Below are 24,904 nucleotides of genomic sequence, written 5' to 3' on the forward strand. Positions count from 1 at the left end.
ATGGTTTACATAAATTAAATTTTCAAAAGTTTTTAATAAAAATTTTATTTTTAAATTAATTTTTTTACGAATTTTTAAATAAATTCTTTTTTTTTTATAACTTGGTTCAAACATAGCCATAGTGCCGTATTAAAAAAATAAAAATATATATATATTAAAAAAAGAATTAAAACATTTCCTATAAAAATTGCTTCAAAATGGGCCATGGGCTCGGCCCATTTCCAAAAAAGAAATGGGTTTTACCCGATATTCTTTCATTTTCTCGTGAGATTTTCTTCCACTCTTGAAAACAGTTGACTACCCGGGTCACTCATCGGGCGTTCATCTAACGCTACGCCTTTACCTTAACCTGCTGCTTTCCCACGCGACGCGCCTGTCTGTGTGCTCTCCCGCATATATATATATATATATACGTAATATACCGCACAGCTTCTTTTTCTTTCCCTATACTATGCACACTTTGCTTTCCCTCTCCTTTTGAATCAAAATTCTTTCTTCTGTGTTCTTCTCGCTCGCCGGAAGGTATCTCTTGCTTCGCTCTGTGTTCTCTGTATTCATTCTAGGTTGCAGGTTTACATTTTCCACTCTAATTTTTTTACTGCTGGGATTCATTGTTCGGCAGTCTTAATGGCCACTTTTGGTGCGGCTGCTACTGCGAATACAAATCCTAATAAATCATTTGAGGTCAGTTACGACTGGGAAGTGGCTTTATTAGGTGTTTATTTTTCTTCATTGCTGGTTTATTGGGTTTCAGAGTTGCTTATTGCAAACTAGTTTTAGTATACTGCGATATTTTATGTGGAATTTTACCTATAAATCGACCTGGCAGAATTTGGATATTTGACTTCTCCTTGATTTTTTCAGTTATAACTTTCTATAGTTATGCATTATTCTTAGTTTTTTTTATTGATTTTGTTGACGAGGGTTAATGGTAAATACTTGATTGTAGGTTACTCCAGCTCCTGGTGATTCTATTTCAAGTCTTAGTTTCAGTTCTAAGGCCAATTTTCTGATCGCAACTTCATGGGATAACCAGGTTTGTCATCTCAAATTCTTACTCAAAAACCACATACTGTTGAAGGATTGAAAAATTTAGCTGCCACCATTGCTCCTATGACGTGAAATCCTATTTAAACAAGTATAAAAACATAAATTATCGAGAAAAGACAGTTACAGTATGATTTTCTCTTCTTTCAAGAAATCAAAATAGGATATTTATTAGTTTTAGCAAGAGTTTAATCTATTCTTCTAATTTGTTCATTTTTGTTTTGTATCTCCTTTTTTTAGAAAATATCTGTTTTGTATCTTTAGTTTTCTTACTCTTTTGTTTCCAATAGATGGGTAGGATTAACCAGTAGTACACCTTGTTTGCAATAATTTTGCAGGTGAGGTGTTGGGAAATATCAAAAAATGGAACTGCTTTAGCAAGTGCTCCCAAAACATCAATGTCACATGATCAGCCGGTAATATGCTGCACTCTTTGGTATTTGGAGATATACCTCTTTGCTTATGAGTTTTGCATGCCAGTAACTAACTACTCACTTTGCTCTGTATATTGAAAAGGTATTATGCTCTACCTGGAAAGATGATGGCACAACTGTATTTACTGGAGGCTGCGATAAGCAAGTGAAGATGTGGCCTTTACTCTCGGGTGGTCAAGCTGTGACTATTGCAATGCACGACGCACCAATTAAAGAGATTGCTTGGATCCCAGAGATGAGCCTCCTAGTAACAGGAAGCTGGGACAAAACTTTAAGGTAACAGTTATTTCCTCCTCTTCAGAAATACAGATAATTTAGTCGATTGCATCTTTTATCTGCCAATATGTTTGCACTAAACTAGATGTATTGACCGCAAGTGCATTTTGAATGCTATTGTGGATTTTTAGGTTCAATCGTAGCATGTTGTGATGAGTCCACATTCTTTCTGGAAGCAACCTCACCTTCTTGTAAACTGGGTCAGTACATGAACATCAAGGAAAGTATAGTCATCTGATAGCAGAATACGATCTTCCTTGATGTCATGACACTATTGTTTCTGGCATGGAGGTTTAGCAGCTTATGTTGTGGGTGCTTTCTCTGTTCTGATATGATTAATTGTGTCTGTAACTGGTGGTTGTAAAGGGATTGGAAGGATACTGAAATATGGACTTTTAGCAACTGGTTTTAATACTTACATGACTAGGATATGCTTAATGGACTAAAACCTGCTTTTCTAAATGGGAAGTATTCATAAGTGTCATATATGGTTGGCCTTTTCTATGTTTTTGTTACTTCCCTGGCAGCCTTTCATCAAATTATTGTGAACCTTTTCAAAATTCATAACTACCCCCCTGATAGTCTCTGGTAATGTCTTAATGTTTTCATTTCTATGTACCAATATCACTCGTATCTTAATTGTTCTGTCATGTCTTTAAGTTTCGAGCTTCACCACAATCCCAATGCTTGTTCTGTATGGTAACTCCTACAACCTCGCATGTCATTTATTACTTGTTGTAATGTGATATCTTCAAAATTAACTTCTGACCTCCTTGTTCTGATAGTCGACAAGTATTCTTACTGGTTTGCTACTGATATTTAGATATTGGGACACCAGACAGCCTAATCCAGTTCATACTCAACAACTTCCTGAACGCTGCTATGCACTGACAGTAAAACATCCTCTGATGGTTGTTGGCACTGCAGATAGAAATTTGATAGTCTTTAACTTGCAGAGCCCACAGGTAAGTAATTCTTCCTTTCTATTTCTTTGTTTTTTCAATTAAAAAGATTCTATGTAAGGACCAAGTTATTAATATTGTTATAATGAGGAGAGAGATGATTGAATGCAGTCTTGGTTGTTGATTATAGACTTCGACCGGTGGCCAAATTCGACCATATTTGATTTTGTAGCTAGGAAATTTTTGTCCATCTATTATTCACTGACATGAGAATCTAAATCTTCTTGTCATTCGTTTCTCTAACTAGAGTATTCTACTTTCATTGAAGAGACTAGAATGCTCAAATTGTTTTTAAGGGCTTTAATCATGGGGCATTAATGTAGATTCACTAGTCATGTCGTCTTTCATCAGAGTTTCGGCAGAAATTTTGTTTGAAAGAGATAAAATGCATCAAGGGCTGTGTGGGTTGACAGGTTGGCAGGGGTAATGGGGCTAGGTTTTGGTAAGATGAATGGATGGGGAATTTCAGATTAAAGGACAGATTCAAAAGAATTTTTGACATTGCTTGCAACAAGGATGCAAAGGTGGAGGAGATGTATGAGATTGTGGGGGAGGGAAGGTTGTGGGATGTGAAGGTGAAGAGAAGTCTGCACGACTAGGAAATTGATGAGTATAGCAGCCTGTTATCGTCCCTGAATGACATGAATTTGAACAATGAAAATGATAAAAGACTTTGGAAGCTGGATGAGAAGAAAGGTTTCTCGGTGAAATCTTTGTATAGCTTTCTAACTAAGAATGATAACAGTCGTAGCAAGTCAGCTCCTTATAAGCAAATATGGAAATCTAAAACCCCTCCTAGAATTGCTTTTTTTGCATGGGAAGCAACTAATGAATGCATTTTGACTTTGGACATGCTAAAAAGGAAGGGAAATGTGCTTGTTAATAGATGCTACTAATGTCATGTTGCTGAGGAATTGTGCAATCATTTATTATTATCTTGCCCAGTGACATACAACATATGGACCTCTGTTTTTGGGCTATTAGAGTTAAATTGGGTTATGGTTGGTCGTGTGAGAAATGAGCTGCGGGCATGGGTGGCTTTTGTAAAAAGAAAATCATTTTTTCCTTATTCCACTTATTATATTTTGGGTGTGGAAGGAAAAATGAGAGAGTTTTTGAGGGTATAGGGACTAACTTTACAAAAATTAGGGATAGATGAATTCATACTTTTGGCTTTATTTTGTTAAATCATGACATCAAAGACTTGGTTGACTTTGCTGTTGTCATAGACTACTTGATTGACATGTAATTAGTTTGTATTTGGGTGGTACCCCCTCGGTACCTTGTGCATAATAATACTTTCATTTAATTTAAAAAAGAAAAAAGAAAGAGATAAAAAGCACTTGAATGACTATAATACCTTAAGGGCAACAACTTTTGTTAGAGTGGTTAGATGCATTAACTTGCTTTTTCTGGTGGTGGAGTTGGGGTTAATAATAAAATCCTGCTTGTGATGTGGTTTGCCAACATAATGGAAGTTGAGCGGGTTTTCTCGTTCCTTTTTTTTTTTTTCATTTCTGAATCTTAGTGGTTCCATAATCAAATAAACATAATTATAAGGATATGTAAACTGTTAATTGCAGCAGAATCATTAGAAGTCTTCATTATGGGATATGTTAAACTTTTTCTAACCAAGTTTCAAACACTGTACTAAAATGTAATTTCCGCAGATAATCTTTTGAAGAAACCTTGGTGATATTTTTTTCCTGATTTCAGGCTGAAGTTCCTTAAGCTTACTTTATTTTGTCTAAAGCCATGATGAAATTTTGATTTATTCGGTAATAAATATTTAGTAAGAAATTATGCTACTTATTTTAATAAATTTATTTTCTAAAAGCATGCTTAAATTTTAGCACCAAAGCACTTTTCTCTCATTACTGTTGTCTGACCAATTTAAAGTTGGTACTGAGGTTTAAAAAATCTAATGCAAAGATATTGATCCATAAGTCGTACATCCTATTGTTTTCCAGTTTTCCTGTTTAAATGCTGTAGATTGTTAAAATTTACTCCCTTGTTTGAAATCTTTAGTTCTTGCCATTGATAGAAGTGCATTTGGAGCATGTTTATGATAATAATAAATTGGTTGAGCTTACCATGTTATATATACGGTTTTGGAGGTGTTTGGTCTTACTATACCTGAATACTGACCATTTTACTTGATGCACTTAGCTCTATATTATTTTCTTTAATTTACATCTCAAGCCCTTCTAAAGGTTTTTTGGTTGAACGTTAACAGACTGAGTTCAAGAGAATTGCTTCACCCCTGAAATATCAAACAAGGTGTCTTGCAGCCTTTCCTGATCAACAAGGTTTTTTGGTATGAGTTATTTTTCTTTTCCTCTTTTTAAATTTTTTCTTCACTGTGGGAGATTTCTTACTCTTTCATAATATTGTGATGTGATGTGATACAACAAGAGGTTGAACCTACAACTATAGGTAAATTAAATGAGAGCAAGAGACTGAGATATATCAGCAATAACCAATTCAGAATTCTTAGATTTATCGAATTAGTGTTATAGAAGTCTGAACCTGAAGCTATGCTTGTGGCATCTTTTACAGAGACACCAACCATAAAAGAAAACAGGAATATAGAGTTCCTAATAAAATAGGGATTTTTAATAGGAAATTAAGCTGAACAGAAGCTACTAGACTAGATGAGAAACTAAATAACTTTCCTAAGGATTTGTTAACCTCAAAACTAGTTTATGTTGTAAATAAGCTAAATATTCCCAATACATAATAGATCATGTACATACTTATTTTATTAACTTCCAATTCTCCACCTTTTGAATGGTCTGTTTGGTTGTGTATGTTTTCACTATGGTTAAGCCTCCAGCAATTAATAGTATCTGCAGTTGTTTTATAATTTGAATAACAATATACAAATTATAAAAATTTGAAATCAGAGAACCAGGCATTTAAGGTTCCCTAGAGAGTCTGTAAGATTTAGAGAATTTTTAGGCAGAAAAGCATGTTCTCTCAGTGGAGAATTCCCATTATATATATATATAAGTAAAATATAATTTGATTTTTAGCCCTAAACTTAGCTAAAATATAATATAAAGATTTGATCTACAGCTAGTATATCCTAAATTAAGAAAGAATAAAAGATTTTCAAAGATATGAGATACTTGTCAAAGCTGGACAAAGCATAAAATCTGCTGAATTAAGTGTGAAGTCAATGACTTTAATTGTGAAATCTATTACTTTAATTGCGAAATCTGCTGATTTAAGTGTAAAATCTGCTAATTTTAATTATGAAATCTGCTGACTTTAAGTTGTCAGCTAACTACCTTTGACAGTCATCGTTAACCTGTATGTTAATATGCATCATATACTTATTGCATTCAATTATAAATTCTTTTTACTGAATTCTTACAGAATGTGTAGATTCTATGGTATCTACAGATTTATCTGTATGTTTCCTTATGAGTATGGCTCTTTCTACTGTAGTTTGTTCATTATTGGGGGAGTACGTTTGCGATATTTGAAGTTTATTGGATCATGGCTTGGGTCTCATTTCCCTTTTGGCAATTTGGGTTTTCATAGTGTATAAAGCAATTGGTAAACGAGTGGTTTAGGCAGTGTGTTGGGCAGATTTAGGTACTGAAAAGTTTGATATGAATGGATTAGCATATCCAGGAAAAATAAAATAAAATAAGAAGGTGATGACCAGATATGTAAGCTAAGATGTCATTTCTCTTTATTCCAAGTTGGGGTTGATTTTGAACTTTGTCTTCTCTCTCTAAAATTCTCTCTCTATCTCACTGAATCCCAACCTCTGCTCTCACTGAAACTCTATATTTCCTCTCTTCCTCTGTATCCCAGCACAAAACCTAGCCCCCGAGATCCCTTCTACGGCTAGGTTGGCCACAATGGCCAACCGGACTAAGCAACCTGGACCCACAACATGACCTCTTCCCATTCAAAAAGGTTTGTCCTTACTGGAAATAAATCTTTCAACATTGCTTGTGATGGGAAAAAGCTCAATGGTATCAGAATCAGTGAAAATGGTCGCGACATTAGAGTAACTATTAAAATGAGCAAAGAGGAAGTTTCTTGGATTGTGAATGCATTGAGTGATTTTTACTGGAACAAAGACGGACGAACATGTGGGAGAAATTTCAAAGGCCGATTCCATGATCTTTTGTTGGCTCTTGGCTGGAACCGAATGGGTCGATTCCTTGCCCTCTCAGAGCTGAAGGATAACCATGAGAAAAGGATCGTCATCCCAGATGGGTATGGAGCTAGTGGGTGGTGGCGCATCATGAGATCCATATTCGAACTTGCTGAGGTCCCTATGGTTAACCCCTTCAAAAAAAGTGATTCTGCGGTGACTAACTGAAGTTTGACTACCTCATCTGTGCCTTCATTATCTCGGAAACCTGTCACAGTTATCTTCTGCTGCGCAAAGTGCAATCACAACCCTCATTTTCCCCTCTTAACAACAGAGACTTCTTATGCGGCAGTTCTTGCTTCAAAAACTGAAAACCCTATTCGGGTGAAGAAGAATCGACCTGGCCTGACCCCCAACGACCCGAAATTTGAAATTCAAAATTTTTCATCTATTGGGGGAAAGACGGCAAGGGAGCAAGTGACCTGACCTGATTGATGGTCCAAAAACACTCCATAAGCGAGAGACTACAATGCATAACAAAAGGCCCAAATACACCTGGGCTAAAAAAGAAAAATGGACAAATCAAGCCGGGCCAAGTAAAGTTATAAATAAATTGTCCAACCCGATGGCGTTCACTAAGATGGTCCAGCTGATCTAGAGGAAAAAGAAAAAGCAATCAAGTCCCACTTAAAGAAAATTCTCAATCGAATCAAAAGAACCTGAGTCGAATTCGTGCCCTAACTTGGGTCCCAACTCTGCTGAAGTCGAACTTAACAACATGGCTGCTTCAGCTTTATGCTCCAACACTTGGACTTCTTCTCCCTTATCTAACAATGTCTCGATTTTGGAAGAAGAATAGAGATCAATCATGGGAGCTGAGATGGTTGTTCCTAGTCTTGACAAGGAGCACATATTGGATAATGATTCGCAGCTTAAAAATGAAACATCCTTACCAGATATATTATGGGCTTTAGACACGCTTATTAGAGACTCCAAGGTCTGACTCAAAACTCTTCTCTGATTGGTTTTTTAACAATATCTATTGCATCAGCCAGCATCTCGGTGCTTCCTTTCCTTCTCAAGTAATAGACGCAAGGGAATTCTTTGTCGAGCGTGCAAGTGAAGCGGGAAATGTCAATATTGAACCACTATTATTGGAGCACAGTAAAAAGAAGGGAACTCAAGATTTCAATCTTCCGTTAATTACTATGGGAGAAACAAGAGGAACAAAGAAGGCGGGGCTGAAATTCAAAATACTAAATGATTGATAAAATTTTTTCTTGGAATGTACGGGACATAAACGACCAAAGGAAAAGAACAATCATTAAGGGCTGCCTTCACGAATAGAAATCCTCAATGATTTGTCTTTTAGAAACCAAAATGAATACGATAAATGAGAAAATTATCGGCAGCTTCTGGAGGATGGAGGATGTTGGTTGAAATTTTCTTCCAGCCAAAGGTTTTGCTGGCGGCATTCTGATTATGTGGAAGAAGGATTGTGTGATTTGCAACGATGTAATTCTGAGTGAGACCACTCTATCTTTTCTCTTCTCTAATTTACCTAATGGAGACCATTGGTATTTTTCTGGAGTTTATTGTAGAGGCAACAGTGAGGAACGCAACATGTTGGGAACTGAACTTGCACATATTAAGAATTCTTGGGGGTGACAGGGGAATTGTGGGGGGTGACTTCAACTTGATTCTGAAATGTTCTGAAAGATTAAGTGGTCACACAACTCCTAAGGATATTGAGGAATTCAACTCACTCCTTGACTGTTTGGATCTCAATGATCTTCCCTTACTAGGGGAGAGGGGGAGAATGGACATAGAGCAACTTAAGGGAGCATTCTTCTTCTTCTAGAATTGACAGGTTCCTCATCACTACCAATTTTCTTGCTGTTCTCCCTAACCTAAACCAGAAAATTCTCTCCATCACTTCCCCATTCTTTTGTCGTCGGATGGGATTCAACGGGGCCCCATCCCCTTCAGGATTGATAATAAATGGCTGGTGCTGGACAATTCCAGGAAATTGGTTGCAGATACATGGTGTAAGTTGACTATAAAGGGTACAATTAGCTACATAATTGCTACAAAACTTAAGCTCCTCAAAGCCGAAATCAAAAGCTGGGCTGATGAAACTGGCAGAAAAGAAGAAGATGGCATCAATGATATTCTGGTGGAAATTGAGGATTTAGATAGAAAAGAGGAAAGCATGCTGCCATTTGCTGATGACAGAGAAAAAAGAAAGAACCTGAAATTATTGCTGTCCAACAAACTCCATATGGAGGCTATATCATGGAAACAGAGAAAAATGGATTAAAGATGGTGACAGAAATTCAAAGTATTTCCATATGCTTGCAAACCACAGACGATGTATCAACTATGTGGAAAAACTCACCATTGGGAATAACAGAATCAAAGGAAATGAGGCTCTCAGGGAAGGTGCAAAAAACTATTTTCAGAACCTATACTCTGAACAGCATGAACACAGACTACAACCGGATAATTTGTCTTTTAACTGCAACTCTGAAAGGGACAGAGAATATCTTGAGGATAATTTCACTGAAAATGAAATTCTGGACTGTTTTCGTGAATGTGATGGTGATAAGACTCCCAGTCTGGACGGTTTCAACTTCAAGTTCCTTCAAACTTTCTGGAACGTAATCAAAAGTGATGTCACTGAATTCTTCAATGATTTTCACATTTCTGGTTATGATTCCAAAAAGATCTAACCTGAGAATATTAATGACTTTTGACCAATTAGCCTTGTTGGGTGTATATACAAACTTCTGTCAAAAGTCCTTGCTAAACGACTCGGTAAAATTCTTGGTAAAATCATTAGTGATTGTTAGCCTGTTTTTGTTCCCGGGTGACAGATTTCAGATGCTATTTTGATTGCTAATGAGATTGTTGGTGATGTTACTAGAAGTAACAAAAAAGATATTATGTGTAAACTTGACATGGAAAAAGCTTTTGATCATGTTCACTGGGATTTTATTGAATACATGCTTAGAATAATGGGGTTTGGCCAGAAATGGAGAAGCTGGATCAGATTTTGTATCACTACCTCCGCCTTTGCAGTAATGGTTAATGGAGGACCTTCAACATTTTTCTCCGCTTCAAGAGCGTTAAGGCTTGGCGATCCACTCTCTCCACTCCTTTTTATCATTGTTATGGAGGCTTTACATAAACTAATTGCGCAAGCAAAGAATATGCATATGTTAAAGGGTATTAATGTTGGCAAGCGAAATAGAACGATTGAAATCTCTCATTTATTTTTTGCCGACGACACCCTTATTTTCTGCCAGCCGGAGACTCATTCTCTTATTCTCTTGAAATGCATTCTAGCTTGTTTTCAGACAGTCTCTGGACTAAAAATCAACTTACACAAATTTGAACTTGTTATTTTGGGTGCTGGTGATGATGATATGGGCTACCTTAATGCTACACTAAACTGCAGAAGCTCAAATCTGCCTATTAATTACCTTGGTGTGCCGCTGGGTGCTAAACATAATGACAGCAAGAAATGGGATCCGGTTATTGATATGGTGCAAAACAGATTAGCAACATGGAAAAAGAAATTTTTATCGAAGGGAGGAAGACTTACTCTTGTCAAGAGCACACTCTCCAACTTGCCTATTTATTATCTTTCGGTGCTCAATTTACTAACTAAGATTGCGAAAAAATTATAAACAATTCAGTGTAACTTCTTATGGGGTGATGTGGACAATGAAAAGAAAAAATATCATCTCGTTTGGAAAGAAGTCAAAAAACCAGTGTGGGATGGCAGTCTGGGATTGAGAACTCTCGTCAAATTGAACAAAGCCCTCCTTGGGAAATGGATCTGGAGGTATTGGAATGAACCAAAAAGTTTATGGAAAAAAGTTAGACTGTAAATGGTTTGTTGACAATCAAAAGAGCCTATCACACATCAAAAAATATAAATATGGCACAAGCCTCTGGAGGAACATCATGAATATCAGCCAAGCTCTTCTAAACTGTACTGACTGGATCATTGGTAATGGTAACAAAGTTCAATTTTGGAATGACATTTGGTGCGGATCACTTTCTCTTAAGGACAAGTTTCCACAAATTTATGTCATCTGTAGCTTCAAAAATGGTTTTGTGAAAGATATAGTCTCTCCTGGCAGCCTTCACAGCTGGAATTTCACTGTTATGAGGAATTTACATGATTGGGAAATTGAAGAATATGAAAACCTGCTTCACACACTGTTCCACATCCACTTAAAACATCATGATGATAGGCTGTGCTGGAAATACGAGAGCAATGGCTATTTTACTGTCAGCTCATTTTATGATTTTCTGGATGACTGGATAAATTGCAACCAAAGGAAGTTCCCTGCCAAAATCATCTGGAGATCGGGTGCCCCACCCACGATATCTTTTTTCTCTTGGGAAGCTACAAAGGAAAAAATTTTAACTTTGGATAATCTAATGAAAAGAGGAATACCCATTGCAAACAGATGTTACCTTTGTAAAATGGGTCCGGAATCTTGCAGCCACCTTCTTCTATGGTGCCCGATCTCTCATAAACTTTGGGCAATGGTCCTCAGCTTTTTGGGGTTATCCTGGGTCACGGCTAACACTATCTATGGTGAATTACTTGTTTGGGACGACCTCGATAAAAGAAATAAGTTTTTCCAGCTCATTCCTCTTACTATATTTTGGGTCATTTGCAAGGAAAGAAACAAGTGTGTTTTTGATGGTATTGAACTATAGTTCAATACCTTAAAAGACAATTGGTTCTACTATTTTGGTGCTATTATATTAGGCCACGATATTGATAATAACGTAGGCTTTGCTTCTATTATAAATATACTTATTGATGTGTAATTTTTGTACATGGGTGGTGCCTCCTTGGTACCTGTCATTAATACATTTCTGTACTTTTCTTTAAAAAAAAAAAAAACTTTCTTTATTTCAAAGTGGATGCTAAATGCATGTATAAGCACTGAAGGAAATAGGAGATAAGATGTACTGTAATAACATTATGTAAGCCATCTATAAAAGGTTGATTCCCAGAACAAATCAGAGCTAAGTATTTCTCAATTCACGATTTGTTTAAATTAGTACATTTTTTGCACTAATTAGTTTCATCATCACTAATCTGTTACTCTATCTGGTGATATATGTATGCTTCCTTTTCACGCTAGTGTCTCTTTTTACTTGTTATCCTCGTCATGTTTTACTTATGCTAACTCTGTTCTTATAGATGCCCTTTGCTTTAGGGCTTTAGTTCTTGTTGGTAAAGCTTTATCATTCAAACCATGGTGGATGGATATGTTGAATCTGGTATTATGATGACACTAGGTTGGATCAATCGAAGGGAGAGTTGGTGTACATCACCTGGATGATTCACAACAGACCAAGAACTTCACTTTCAAATGCCATAGAGATGGAAATGAGATATATTCTGTTAACTCTTTGAACTTCCACCCGGTAAGTCTGCTTTGGTAGTACCAAGTTCTTACGTACTTTTGTGATTACTCATTTATTTGTGTTTTAGCTTAGCTGTGTAATAGCTTTATCTTCCACCTGGTAGTTTTTCATTTTAACGGGTTTAAATAGTTATTGTATGGTGAGTTGAATTTGTGTTTTTCATGTGGTGAAAGCATAATTTAGATATTAATACAAAGTTGTTTACTGCTGCTGATAATTAGTGCTATACAAACATGCACATCCTACTATTAGTATTTATTTACTCAAATCCTATATAATTTATAAGATTGTTTATCGACTGTGGTGCTTATCTGTCTGTGTGTTTCCTCTTTAACCATGATTATTTTCTGTCAATTTGCTGTATTGCTTTCTGGATGGTCAAAAACAGAATATTCAAAGAACTTTTCCATCCAAGATAGTATGGAAATTTGGTGCTCCTCCAAGGATATCATTCTTTGCTTGGAAAGCTGCAAAGGAGAAGATACTCACACTTGATAATTTGTTGAAAAGAGGCCACACAATTGTTTATAGATGTTTCCTTTGTAAGGAAGTCTTGGAAACTTGTAATCACATCCTTTTGAAATGCCTCTGGAACATGATCCTAGGGCTGCTGGGGATCTCTTGTGTAATGTCTGAAAATGTTAACTCGGAATTGATGGCTTGGTAGGGCCTAGGCAGCAGTAATAAATTCACCAGACTTATTCTTCTTATTATATTTTGGGTCATCTGGAAGGAAAGAAACTAAAGAATTTAATAGAGGAAGTAATGTTTCTGCGTATCATTTCCATTCACCAAAGGTGTCTATATATACAGCGTAAATTCTAACGAACTCCTAACAGAATTATGGGGATGAGGAAAAATCAAAATTGGTTATTCTCCACCAACTTTGTGATTGCCTCTGTTTACAGGAGAAAATAGAATATGTATAGCTAATATACTTATTTTAAACAAAATGAAAATAGCTGGAAAAATAAACCTAACTAATTTGGAATTTATTTCCTCATTTTCTACACTAACCCTCAATCTAGTTTACATATATGTATAGTAAACCTAGAGTGTATATTATGTTATCAAAGTTTCTTTTAAATAGAGTTTTTGTTAAAATATCTGCAATCTGTTGATTCGTTGGAATGTGCATAAGAGTAATAGTTCTATTTTCTAATTTTTCTTTGATAAAATGGCGGTCGATCTGCACATGTTTAATTCTATCATAGTGTACTGGGTTTTTGGCCATGCTGATAGTTGATTAGTTGTCACACCATACTTTCATAGACATATTGTTAAGGGTTTTTAATTCTTCAAGTATCCTATTCAAACATACACCTTCACAAATACCATGAGCAAGCGCCCTAAATTCAGATTCTGCACTGTTGCGAGACGCAACCGACTGTTTCTTACTTCTCCAGGTAACCAGGTTACCCCAAATATAGGTATAATATCCTAATATAGATCTTCTGTCATCTGTAGAACCTGTCCAATCTGCATCAATGTAAATTTCAATACTTCTTCTTTCTGTTTTCTGAAAGAACAATTCTTGTCCTGGAGTTATCTTGAGATACTTCAGAATTCGATACACAGCTCTCATGTGATCTTCAATTGGATGATTCATGAATTGATTTACTGTATTCACTGCAAAACTGATGTTTGGTCTTGTATGTGTTAAGTAGATAAGTTTCCTAACAAGTCTCTGGTATCTTCCTTTGTCAACCATTTTATCACTGATTCTGGATTCAAGTTTGATAACTGAATCCATCGGGGTGTCAGCGGGTTTGCTTCCTAACATCCCAGTCTTCTTTAAGAGATCCAGAACGTACTTTCGTTGAAATACTGAAATTTCTTTTTTGGATCTAGCAACTTCTATACCGAGGGTATTTCAGTACCACAAGATCTTTTATTTCAAATTCTCTGATCAGGAATTCTTTGAATTTCTGAATCTCCTGTAAGAATGATATTATTAACGTATACAATCAAAATAGCTTTTTTACCTGAGATGCAGTGTTTGACAAACAGTGTATGATCGGATTGACATTGTTCATATCCTTCATGCTTTACGACTCTTGTGAATTTATCAAACCATGCCCTTGGAGATTGTTTTAGGCCATAGAGTGATTTCTTCAGTTTATACACTTTCTGAGGATTGTCTGTTATTTCAAACCCTGATAGTATATCCATATACACTTCTTCTTCCAAATCGCCATAAAGGAATGCATTCTTTACATTTAGTTGATAAAGTGGCCAATCAAAATTAAATGCAAGTGAGAGAAGTACCCAAATAGTATTGTGCTTGGCAACTGGTGCAAACGTCTCCAAATAGTCTACACAATATGATTGAGTATAGTCTTTGGCTACTAGGCGGGGCTTAAACCGATTCACATTCCCATCTGGGTTATATTTGGTTGTAAAGACCCATTTGCACTCCACTTGACGCTTTTCTGGAGATAGATCAGTTAGCTCCCATGTCTCATTCTTTTCAAGTGCTTTGATCTCATCTAGGAAAGATATCTATCATTCTGAAATTTCTAAAGCCTCATGTATTGTTCTGGGTTCTGGTGAGCTGCTGTCTATCCTGCATGCAAAAGCATGATGTTCTGAGGACAATTTGTCCAATAAAATATAATCTTGTATAGGATGTTTGGTGCATGTCCGGGTACCCTTTCTCAAAGTAATAGGAATATCAAAATCAAGATTTGATACAGAGATTACATTACCTGGATTAAGAGTGGATTCATGGCAATGCTGGGATGATTCAGGTGCTTTTCCTTTGTTTCTTCTTGTATAGACACGTAACTCACTCGCTGCAGGTAATGTGTTTTCTGTAACTGGTTTTGGTTTAGGTTTCTTTTGTGAGGTTTCGGGTTCAGGTTCCAAGGAAGATTTGTCTGGTGGTGGATTTTGTGGGTATAGAGGAGGTACACTCGCATCTCACAACTGATATTTCTGAGTGAATGTTTTCCCCTGAATATCAATAGTGGGATAAAATGGTTGGTTCTCAAAAAATATGACGTCCATTGTATTATAAAAACGGCGGGAGTTTGAAACTAGACATTTGTATCCTTTTTGATTAGTAGAGTACCCAACAAAAATACATTTTATTGCTCTTGGGTCTAATTTTCCATGAAAATGTTTATGAACATGGACATATGCTGAACAACCAAAGACTTTAAGTGGTAAAATGTTTAAGATGTGTGAATCGGGAAAGGCTTTTGAGAGGATAGTGTAGGGTGATTGAAACTGTAAAATACGGGAGGGCATCCGATTAATCAAATAGGTAGCTGAAAGAACAGTCCTCTCCCCAAAGAAATTTTGGGACATGGGTGGTGAACATGAATGATCTGGCAACCTTAAGGATATGTTTATTTTTCTTTTCGGCTATGCCATTTTACTGTGGAGTATGGACATAGGATCTTTGATGAATAATGGCATGTTCAATAAAGTATTTTTCAAGGGTAGTTTCAAAATATTCACAAGTATTGTCGGATTTCAACACTTGGATGGTAGCATGAAATTGGGTTCGAATTATTGTATGGAATTTTTTAAACAGAGATCTCACTTCAGATTTTTCTTTCGTGAAAAATACCCAGGTGATTCTTGTATGGTCATCAATAAAAGATACAAACCACCTAGTTCCGAAAATGTTGGAAACCCTGGAAGGGCCCCATACATCACTATGAATTAATGCAAATGGTTTTGAGAGTTTGTATGGCAAGTTAGGAAATGAACTTCGAATATGTTTAGAAAATTAACATATAATGAAACTGGATTTTTTTCTTTAAATTGTAATGAGAACATTTTTTTTGAGTACATGAAATTTGGATGTCGTAGTTTATAGTGCCACAACATAATATCATGATCATTATTTGCAGAAATAGAAACAGAGTTTGCACATACTGCATTGTGAGCTTGTCTTTTAGAAGCATTGACTTGAAGCAAATATAATCTTAAACTCATCCTAGCACTGCTAATCGTTCTCCCCGAGTTCAAGTCTTGAAAATTACAAATATTAGAAACAAATTTTGCAGCACATTTCAAATCTTCACATAGTTTGCTGATTGATAATAAATTATAGTCTAAATTTGGAACATAGAAAACTGAACAAAGAGTCAAATTTGGAGACAAATTTACGGAACCCATTCCAACCACTTTTGAGAGAAAACCATCTGTAATTCTGATTGAAAAATTTTCTTTACATCTTCTATAATTTTCAAACATTGAGGCATCTCCACTCATATGGTCAGATGCTCCAGAGTTTACCATCCACACCTGCCTTTTTTTTTAAAAAAACAGACAAGCCAAGAATATTATCTTTATGTGCCACAGAGGCACTGACCGGGTAAGATTTCTTGGATAGAATACGTTGGAGGGCTTCCAACTGTTCAAGGATAAATGAGTCTTTTTCCACTGCATCAGGGGACATTTCCTTAGCAACAACGTGATTCCCTTGATGCTTGCTGGAGCTCTCTGCCTTCGACGTCTTCCACTCAGCCGAAGATGGTTTCCAGTCGCTTGGTTTGCCGTGAAGTTTCCAGCAACGATCCTAAGTGTGCCCTAGCTTCCGACAGTGATCGCACCAGGGCCTCTTCTTCGTTCGACTGTCAACAGCTCGAGTCGTGAGTGATGAAGCATTTTCAGTCGGGTGAGTTTGGTCAATCTCTCCCATCATGACCTTCCGACGGTTCTCCTCACGTCGAACCTCAGAAAAAGCTTCCGGAAGGCTCAGCAATGGCTTGGTGTTCAGTACACGTCCCCAAATCTCATCGAGATTCTTGTTCAGCCCTAGCAAAAATTTGAAGATTCGCTTCTCTTCAACGAAAGCTTTGAAGCTTTTCGCGTACTCGGGACAGCTCCAACGACACTCTTCAAAGACATCCATTTGCTGCCAATTACAGGTTAGGAGATTGTAATACTGAGTGACGTTCAACTCACCTTGCCAAAAGTCATGGAGTGTTGATTCGATTTCAAAAATAGTCGAGGTGTTCTCCTTGCTGGAGTAAAATTCTTGAACTGCCTTTCAAATTTCGTGGGCAATTTCGTAAAGAGGGAAATTCTCTCCGATTTCAGGAGTTATCGAGATGATAAGATAGGACATGACCATGCTGTCTTCAATATCCCAGACTTGCGCATTTGAGTCAGACGCTGGAGGAGGCACGAGCTTGCAGTGAGGTGCTCGTAACGCCCTTTTCCGCTGATGAATAAGCGGACAGACGACGACCATTGAAAGTAGTTGCTGCCGTCGAGTTTGCGTCCTGTGATACAGGACGATGACATCTCACTCACAGCTCTGGTGGTTGCTGTGTAATGATAGGAACCAGAGGAAACTTCTAGTGAAGAAGACGGAAGCTTACCCGTGGCCATTGGAGACGTTGGCTCAGCAGGGATCTCTTTTCTTTTGGATCAGGTAAGCTCTGATACCATAAAGAATTTAATGGATGAAATAATGCTTCTGCTTATCATTTCCGTTCGCCAAATGTGTGTATGTATACAACCTAAAGTTTAACAAACTCCTATCAGAATTATGGGGAGGAGGAAAAATCGAAATTAGTTATTCTCCACTAACTTTGTGACTGCCTCCGTTTACAGCAGAAAACAGAAAATGTATAGCTAATATATTTATTTTAAACAAAATGAAAATAGCTGGAAAAATAAACCTAATTAATTTGGAATTTATTCCTTCATTTTGTACAGAAACAAACAGGCTTTCGAAGGAGTCGAATCTGATTTTAACATCATCAATGATAACTTGTTTAACTCTTTTGGCTCTTATATTTTAGGACATAACCTTGATTGTTTTGATAATTTAGGTAATTTTGTAGATATGCTAATCGAGATGTAAATTATGTACATTGGGGGTGCTCCCGTAGCACCTTTTGATATTAATACTACTCTTTTATTTTTAAAAAAAAAAATTATGATTATTTGGGATTTGAGGAGCTTTGAGGAAAAAAATGAATACTCATCAGATCAAGTAAGTTAGAACTACATGAAAGTTTGAGGAGCAAAACTAGAAGTACCTTTGGTTCACATATGTGAGAACTACATCAACTTTGGTGAAGATGGTTTCCTTTTGTAGATTTAGATTATCAGGTCTACTATATGTCAGTCTGAGACTCTAGAGGAGATGCTACTTCTTAATAGCTCATAATCTCATATAGCTGTCATCTGTTTCAGATACACCATACTTTTGCTACTGCTGGATCAGATGGTGCTTTTAATTTCTGGGACAAGGATAGTAAGCAAAGACTCAAGGTGCTTCCAGATCCCTTTTCAATGTTGCTTGTTATCTTGCACGTCCTGTATCTCTATGTTCCATTCTCTATATTCAAACATGTCAGGGTTCTCTTTTTTCTTATCGTCCTTTATCTTGGGGCTTCATGTTGGTTTTGTTGCTTTCATTGCTGGAGGAGTTGCTTCTTTTTTGTCTGCTTTACATATTTGTGTTGTTTAATTACACAAAATGTATTTTATAAACTAAAACAATTCTTCCTCATCTGCAAATTCTTGTTTGCCCTTTCATATTGTGCTTTAGCCATCAGCGATCTTGACATTTTACTTCACCATTTTCATTTAATTTTATTTTTTTTTCCCTTATGTTGTTGCCACTTAAATTTGCATCTAGTGTGTTGTATTTTGGTGTTCCAAATTTTGGTTTGGCATTGGATTGGTAACTGTCTTCTGCATTTTGATCTTCCAGTTTTCATTTTTTGTGGCTTTCCTCCTCTTCAAGCGTCCTGGACACCTGCTCATCCTGTCTTCTCTTGTTAATTTGTTCTGAGTATTTTTATTATTTGCATCAGTTTTATTATATTTTCTTCTTTAATCTGAAGTAGCTTTTTGTGTAATTCAACTATTCATGGATATCAGGCCATGTCACGGTGCAGCCAACCAATTCCTTGCAGTACCTTCAACAATGATGGCTCAATTTTTGCATACTCGGTTTGTGTCGCAATATATTTTCGTAATCGGTTATTCCTCTTTTTTAATTGAAGTGTCTAGGCCTAGGGCTGATTCTATCTTTAATTTTGATTTAAATTTTGAAAGATAAAATTAGAAAGGGCCAGGACTGACACTCTACCGCCAAAAAATTTCTCTTTAGGTCTGCTATGACTGGAGTAAGGGTGCAGAAAATCATAACCCAGCTGCAGCAAAGAATTACATCTTCCTGCACGTGCCACAGGTATGTTCATGTGCATGATTACAAATGTAATTATGGTAGAGTATTAGATGATTTTGTGCTGCAGCAAGTTACAAAATATATATATTTTTAATAAGCAAGTTACAAAATATTTTGATGCTTGCAACTAAGCATGCTTTTAATAACGCAGGAGTCTGAGGTTAAAGGAAAGCCGCGAGTTGGAACAAGCGGTAGAAAATGAAATTGCTTGTTACTGGAGCTGCGGAAAGAAGAAGATGAAAATGGTTGGATGAAAACACCTCCTCCCTCACCCATTTTTTTCCCCTACGTTCCTGTTGATTGGTACATGAATCAGACTTAGGTTTTGCTGTGTCAGCATACTAGTGTAGTTGTAGATTAGGAAAAGGAAGCAACTAAGGTGGGTCGGTCAATGATTTTGTTTTTCTCCCAAAGCCAACAAGTGAATGAATATGTAAAGGGCAAGATGTTTTTATATTATTTGGTGTGGTTTATTTTGCGGGGTGTTGTGTCAGGCCCTAGGTGATGAGAAGAAAACGATTTCAGTCACAACATCCGAGAGAAAACTTAATATCTTTCTTACCTCCAGTCTCCAAAGAGGAACTCCATCTTCTCCCTTATTATCTCCATTTTTAGATTATAGCGCAGAAATCAGAAGAAATTACATGACTTAAATAAAAATGCGATATGTGAATCCTCCTGCGAAGTAAGTTCAAGACACCTTTCAATAAGAAAGGAAAAAGGGCAACTGAAGTGCGAGAATTTGTCCACTATAACTGGTTTATTCGAATTAGAAAGTTGTTCTTCTTAAATCGTTACTTTTTTTCGTGATTTTTTTAGATTTGACTTTTTATATTTTATGAAATACAAATTTTAAAGTTAGAAAAATCATCAAAACTCTTCTTTCAGATGGAAGAGTTGTTGATCTAAGTTTTTTAGTAACCTCTTTTTAAAACATCTTAGTTAAATAGTGTCGGGAAATGTAAGTAATAGAATAGAATTTTGTTGAATTCATTCAAAGATGAGTGAGTTTTTGCTTTTGATTGTGCAAAATTTACATCTCCAATGGAATAAATATGAGATTTCTATTACATATGTTATTTTTATTTTTATCATAATCTCTTTAGCTTTGTTGAATATAGGTTGGCATAGCAGTGATGTAGTAGAAGTCTGTTAAGCAAATGTTGAGCTGATAGCGATACAAATCTGAAGAAAAATTACGTCAAAGAGTAATTCCAATACAGTAAGATACCGATTGGATTTGCATATTTGCATTGATACGAGAATAAATGATTGAAAGTCTGTCTGTTGTTGACATGCAACGTATAAAAATTATAAATTTAAATCAGACTCGATAGCATATTATTTTATATTTTATGTATATTTATTTCTCAATTAATAGAATATATAAATTTATATTAATATTTTATTTAATCATAGTTTTTGAGTAGATAGCAAGAAAAGAATACTTAAAACATCAATAATGCCACAAGAAAGGATGCCATCCCTTTTTAATTTGTCTTTTTGGCCTCATATATGACTTATGATTATACATTAGCACGCCTTATCTTTGCCTTTTTCTCTTGAGCCCTAAATTAAAACATGGAAAAACTACATACATATATATATATATATATATATACACACATACATACTGAGCCTTTTCCTTTTGAATATATATATATATATATATATATATATATATGTGTGTGTTATTTTGTTTTCTTGGGAGAAATTAAATGTTTCCCTTAGACAATATTACCTTTTTCTTTTCTTCTTTTTGCTGCACGGTTTATTCTTCATTTGGTTAGAGATGTTGTTGTTGAATTGTTTGATTCTGTTCCTTTAATATCCAACCATAAAGCTCACTGAGCTGACCAAAACCATTCACTTGTCTTCTTTCGTTATTCAAACTATTTCTGAGTTCGAATTTTAGAGATTTACAAAAGAAACGAAGAAGAAATACAAGACAGACAAAAAAAAACTCTAACAGGGTTTTCAAGAAATATATTCTGGTCAAATGTGGTGCACAAACACCCTTTATATATATATATATATATATATATATATATATATGCATATGTGGATACTTACACACGCTTGAGAGCAGTTGTTGTGACCAATTCAGCCTTTATCATTGGGCTCGGCCAGCCCAATACATTTAACACAGTTCTTCTTTTGGATTAAATCTTATATATATATATTATATATATGTATGTATGTATATTGGATTTGATGATATCCAAACAACAGTTGAGCAGGGAGGTAGACGTAAGCAAACATGTATTTATAGGCGATGTATAGTTATCCTGTTTTGGACCACACCAAAAAAATTTGGTATATACATACATATATATACACAATTTGGTCAGTAATTGACGTCAACAATTATCTATTCATCTTTAAAAGTTTACAAATTTCTGATTGCAACTTACGTGGCACTGCCCCATATACTATTTCAATTATAATAATATTATAAATCAACAAAATATAATGGTTATTTTTTTAATTAAAGAATTAATTTTAATTTTTGTTTAGACTGAATAATAATAATTATTTTTTTATTATAAAAATTTATATATTCGCATTCTATATATGTTTATAAAAATTTATGTTATAATAAATATGTATAGGTATCTCTTTAATTTATATATAAATCTACTATTATTATTGTAATAATAATAATAAAAAGAATGAAGAAGAAGAAGAAGATGATGACAGCAGCCGCTTTCTCCATTTCTAAGTTAAATTCTGATGGCGGCAGACAAGAACTTGTGTAGATATTGATGAGAAATGAAGTTGCTATAATCATTCCATCACTCATCCAAAATATAATCATATCTAATATATATATATATATATATATATATCAAGTTCATGAAAATATAGGCTTCAACCAAAAATAAGTGATGAATCTATATGTTGTTTTCTATTATTTTGATATGACAAAAAAAGAAAAATGAATAGATCTTAATTTTAAAAATAATAATAATAATAACACACTAATATAATTTTTAATTAAATGCAATATTAATATAACGATATATATATATATATATATATATATTAAATATATTGAATTAAATTTTAATCGAGTGTATTAATTTTTAAAGTAAAAAAATATTTTATGTTAATAAATTTTTTTTAATTGAAATAAACATAATAAATTAAAAATATAAGAGAATTATTTATTTATTTGTTTAAAAAAATTATAATATTATACATATGATACAAATAAAAATAATTATATTAGGAGATATCTATAATAATATAATAGTTACAAAGGGTCTCAAAATTCTTCTGATCTTTCTTTACAAGTTATTTCTTACCTTTCAAAATTTGTAATTGAATAATATATTTGTAATTGAATGAATCTATTGGTATTGATCTTGTTTTAGCTACTCAAAAACCTTATGATGTCTTAATTTTTCTGCTCGAACAAGATGGTATTGGTGCCCTGCACCAGAGAAGTAAAATCAGCACTATATCTATATACCCACCATATCTATGCAACCCAATTTCATGAACCCAAAAAAAAAAAAAAAGAGAGAGGCTTGACCTAAAACAAGTCAATTTCAAGATACCAAGTTGGAAAAATTCAAATTGAAAGGAGAAAATTAAAAAAAAAAAAGACCCAAAAACTAATTTTGGGGAAAATTAAATGGGTTTATATAGATGACCTAATTTGTGTAACATAACATATCTAATGGTAATTCCCAAGACAAAATTGAATGATATAATGCATTGGGTAATGTAAATAGCAAACTGACATGTGAAGGATGATCTAATCTCATTAATTATATATTTCTAGCAATGTTTGGTCAAATATAGCAGCTACTGCATTTAATTACAGAGGCTGAGCTTGTAATTTACATCAAACATGGCTTTCTCTACTCCCTATCTTTAGTAAATATGATGTCACCCACGTACTTTAAAAACTTTAACACACACATATATATATATATATGTATGTATGTATATAGCTACGTGCCAAGCAGGGTTCATATAATAGAAGCAAAGGTGTTAAATCAAGCTTTTTATTAACCCTGGAAAAAGGATTATCAGACAGAAAAGAAGGAAGAAGAAGAGGAAGAAGAAAGATGAGCAAAATGACAAAAGAAAAAAAAAAAAATTGTGTACGAGGTGGGTCCTGACAGCAATGTGCAAAACTATTGATTGGTAAAAGGCCGCAATAAACACTATACATATATTATATATATAGCCTTTGAAGTCCTCTGCATTTTCCTCCTGTTCTCACACGTATCACGAACAGTTTTCCTCTCCCTCAACCTTCCTACTTTGGACAGCCATGGCTAGACCTCAACAAAGATACCGCGGTGTTCGTCAAAGACATTGGGGCTCCTGGGTCTCCGAAATCCGCCACCCTACCCTGTAATTTCCTTTCACCTCGTCTATATACATACCCATTTCCTACTACATCAATATACATATATATTTACTTCTAACTGATATGGGTATGATTTTTTTTTTCTATTTTTTTTTCTTTGCAGGAAGACAAGAATATGGCTAGGCACGTTCGAGACAGCCGAGGATGCAGCAAGAGCATACGACGAGGCAGCAAGGCTCATGTGCGGATCAAAAGCTCGCACAAATTTCCCATACGATCCCATCAACTCTTCTTCTTCTTCTTCCTCTAAGCTTCTCTCTGCAACTTTAGCAGCCAAGCTACATAAATGTCACATGGCGTCTCTTCAAGTCCCCAACAAAAAGTCTCATCATGAACCACGCTACACCCGGTTCGCCAACAATGGCGGCATGGCCGGGAAGAGCAGTGAAAAGGGTAACGGTAGGGAGGAAAGTCAGAGCAATAGTCAAGTACAGTTGAAGGAACTTGAAGAAGATCATGTTCAGCAGATGATTGAGGAGCTTCTTGATTATGGGTCTATGGAGCTTTGTTATGTTACTTCTACATAGAGATATATATATATACATACTCATTTTTGGGATTTATTATGAGAAATTTCAGCTCTTTATCTTCTCTCTTGTCTTATCTAGTATTATTATTTAGCTATCCCTGTCTTTCTTGTGTAAGCTTAGGAATCAATTAGCAACATGAGAGATTAATGTATATGTATATGCGTACGTAGCCTATATATGGCAAATGAAGATATATCATTCTCATCACTTCATTTCTTTTTTCCCATAATCAATATTAACTATACATACATATAATCAACAAACACTTAGTTGGGATAATTTTTACTTCTCTCCATTTAGGTTATAGGTTTAAGTTCCTGATATGATAATTAGTATATAATTAATAAAATACATAGATTTTTTTTATCTTAAAAAGTTCATACATATGTGTTTCAGTGTGTGTCTGTGTGTACATATGAAGAATTGGAGAGGAAGAAAGAGAGGTGTAGAAATGGGGGAAATATGAAGAGGGTTTGAGTAAATGGAAGGGATATGATTATGCTTTGTGTGTGTGGCCAAACAT

The 24,904-nt window shown here is 35.1% G+C and overlaps 2 protein-coding genes across 3 annotated transcripts; both read left to right on the forward strand.

The window, feature by feature from the left end:
• The first annotated feature begins 307 nt into the window (after window positions 1–307).
• RAE1 (Transducin/WD40 repeat-like superfamily protein) lies at window positions 308–20,025 on the forward strand. Of its 2 annotated transcripts, XM_088220975.1 has the most exons (12): window positions 309–522; window positions 623–684; window positions 950–1,036; window positions 1,386–1,463; window positions 1,564–1,757; window positions 2,581–2,722; window positions 4,956–5,036; window positions 12,168–12,296; window positions 18,462–18,539; window positions 19,155–19,226; window positions 19,387–19,467; window positions 19,616–20,025. In XM_088220975.1, exons 2-12 carry the CDS (start codon window positions 628–630, stop codon window positions 19,664–19,666), a joined length of 1,050 nt encoding a protein of 349 aa, XP_088077101.1. In that variant the 5' UTR covers window positions 309–522; window positions 623–627; the 3' UTR covers window positions 19,667–20,025. The 2 variants fall into 2 exon arrangements, with proteins under 2 accessions (XP_088077102.1, XP_088077101.1); XM_088220976.1 differs by lacking the exons at window positions 19,387–19,467; window positions 19,616–20,025 and adding an exon at window positions 18,985–19,065 and having other exon boundaries at window positions 308–522.
• A 3,429-nt stretch (window positions 20,026–23,454) lies between these two features.
• On the forward strand, window positions 23,455–24,593 carry LOC110821101 (ethylene-responsive transcription factor ERF003-like). The gene is made up of 2 exons (XM_022050831.2): window positions 23,455–23,835; window positions 23,955–24,593. The coding sequence occupies exons 1-2, from the start codon at window positions 23,753–23,755 to the stop codon at window positions 24,376–24,378; spliced, it is 507 nt and encodes a 168-aa protein (XP_021906523.1). The 5' UTR covers window positions 23,455–23,752; the 3' UTR covers window positions 24,379–24,593.
• Window positions 24,594–24,904: the final 311 nt, after the last annotated feature.

This window comes from Carica papaya, chromosome 5, assembly GCF_054855325.1.
Source record: "Carica papaya isolate Zhongbai chromosome 5, ASM5485532v1, whole genome shotgun sequence".
NCBI classification, from domain to species: Eukaryota; Viridiplantae; Streptophyta; class Magnoliopsida; order Brassicales; family Caricaceae; genus Carica; species Carica papaya.

Coding starts and splice junctions, on each gene's coding strand:
- RAE1 (XM_088220975.1), top strand. CDS start 628: ATGGCCACTTTTGGTGCGGCTGCTACTGCGAATACAAATCCTAATAAA. Junction 1,464..1,563: donor CAATGTCACATGATCAGCCG/GTAATATGCTGC, acceptor TATATTGAAAAG/GTATTATGCTCTACCTGGAA. Junction 12,297..18,461: donor ACTCTTTGAACTTCCACCCG/GTAAGTCTGCTT, acceptor CATCTGTTTCAG/ATACACCATACTTTTGCTAC.
- LOC110821101 (XM_022050831.2), top strand. CDS start 23,753: ATGGCTAGACCTCAACAAAGATACCGCGGTGTTCGTCAAAGACATTGG. Junction 23,836..23,954: donor GAAATCCGCCACCCTACCCT/GTAATTTCCTTT, acceptor TTTTCTTTGCAG/GAAGACAAGAATATGGCTAG.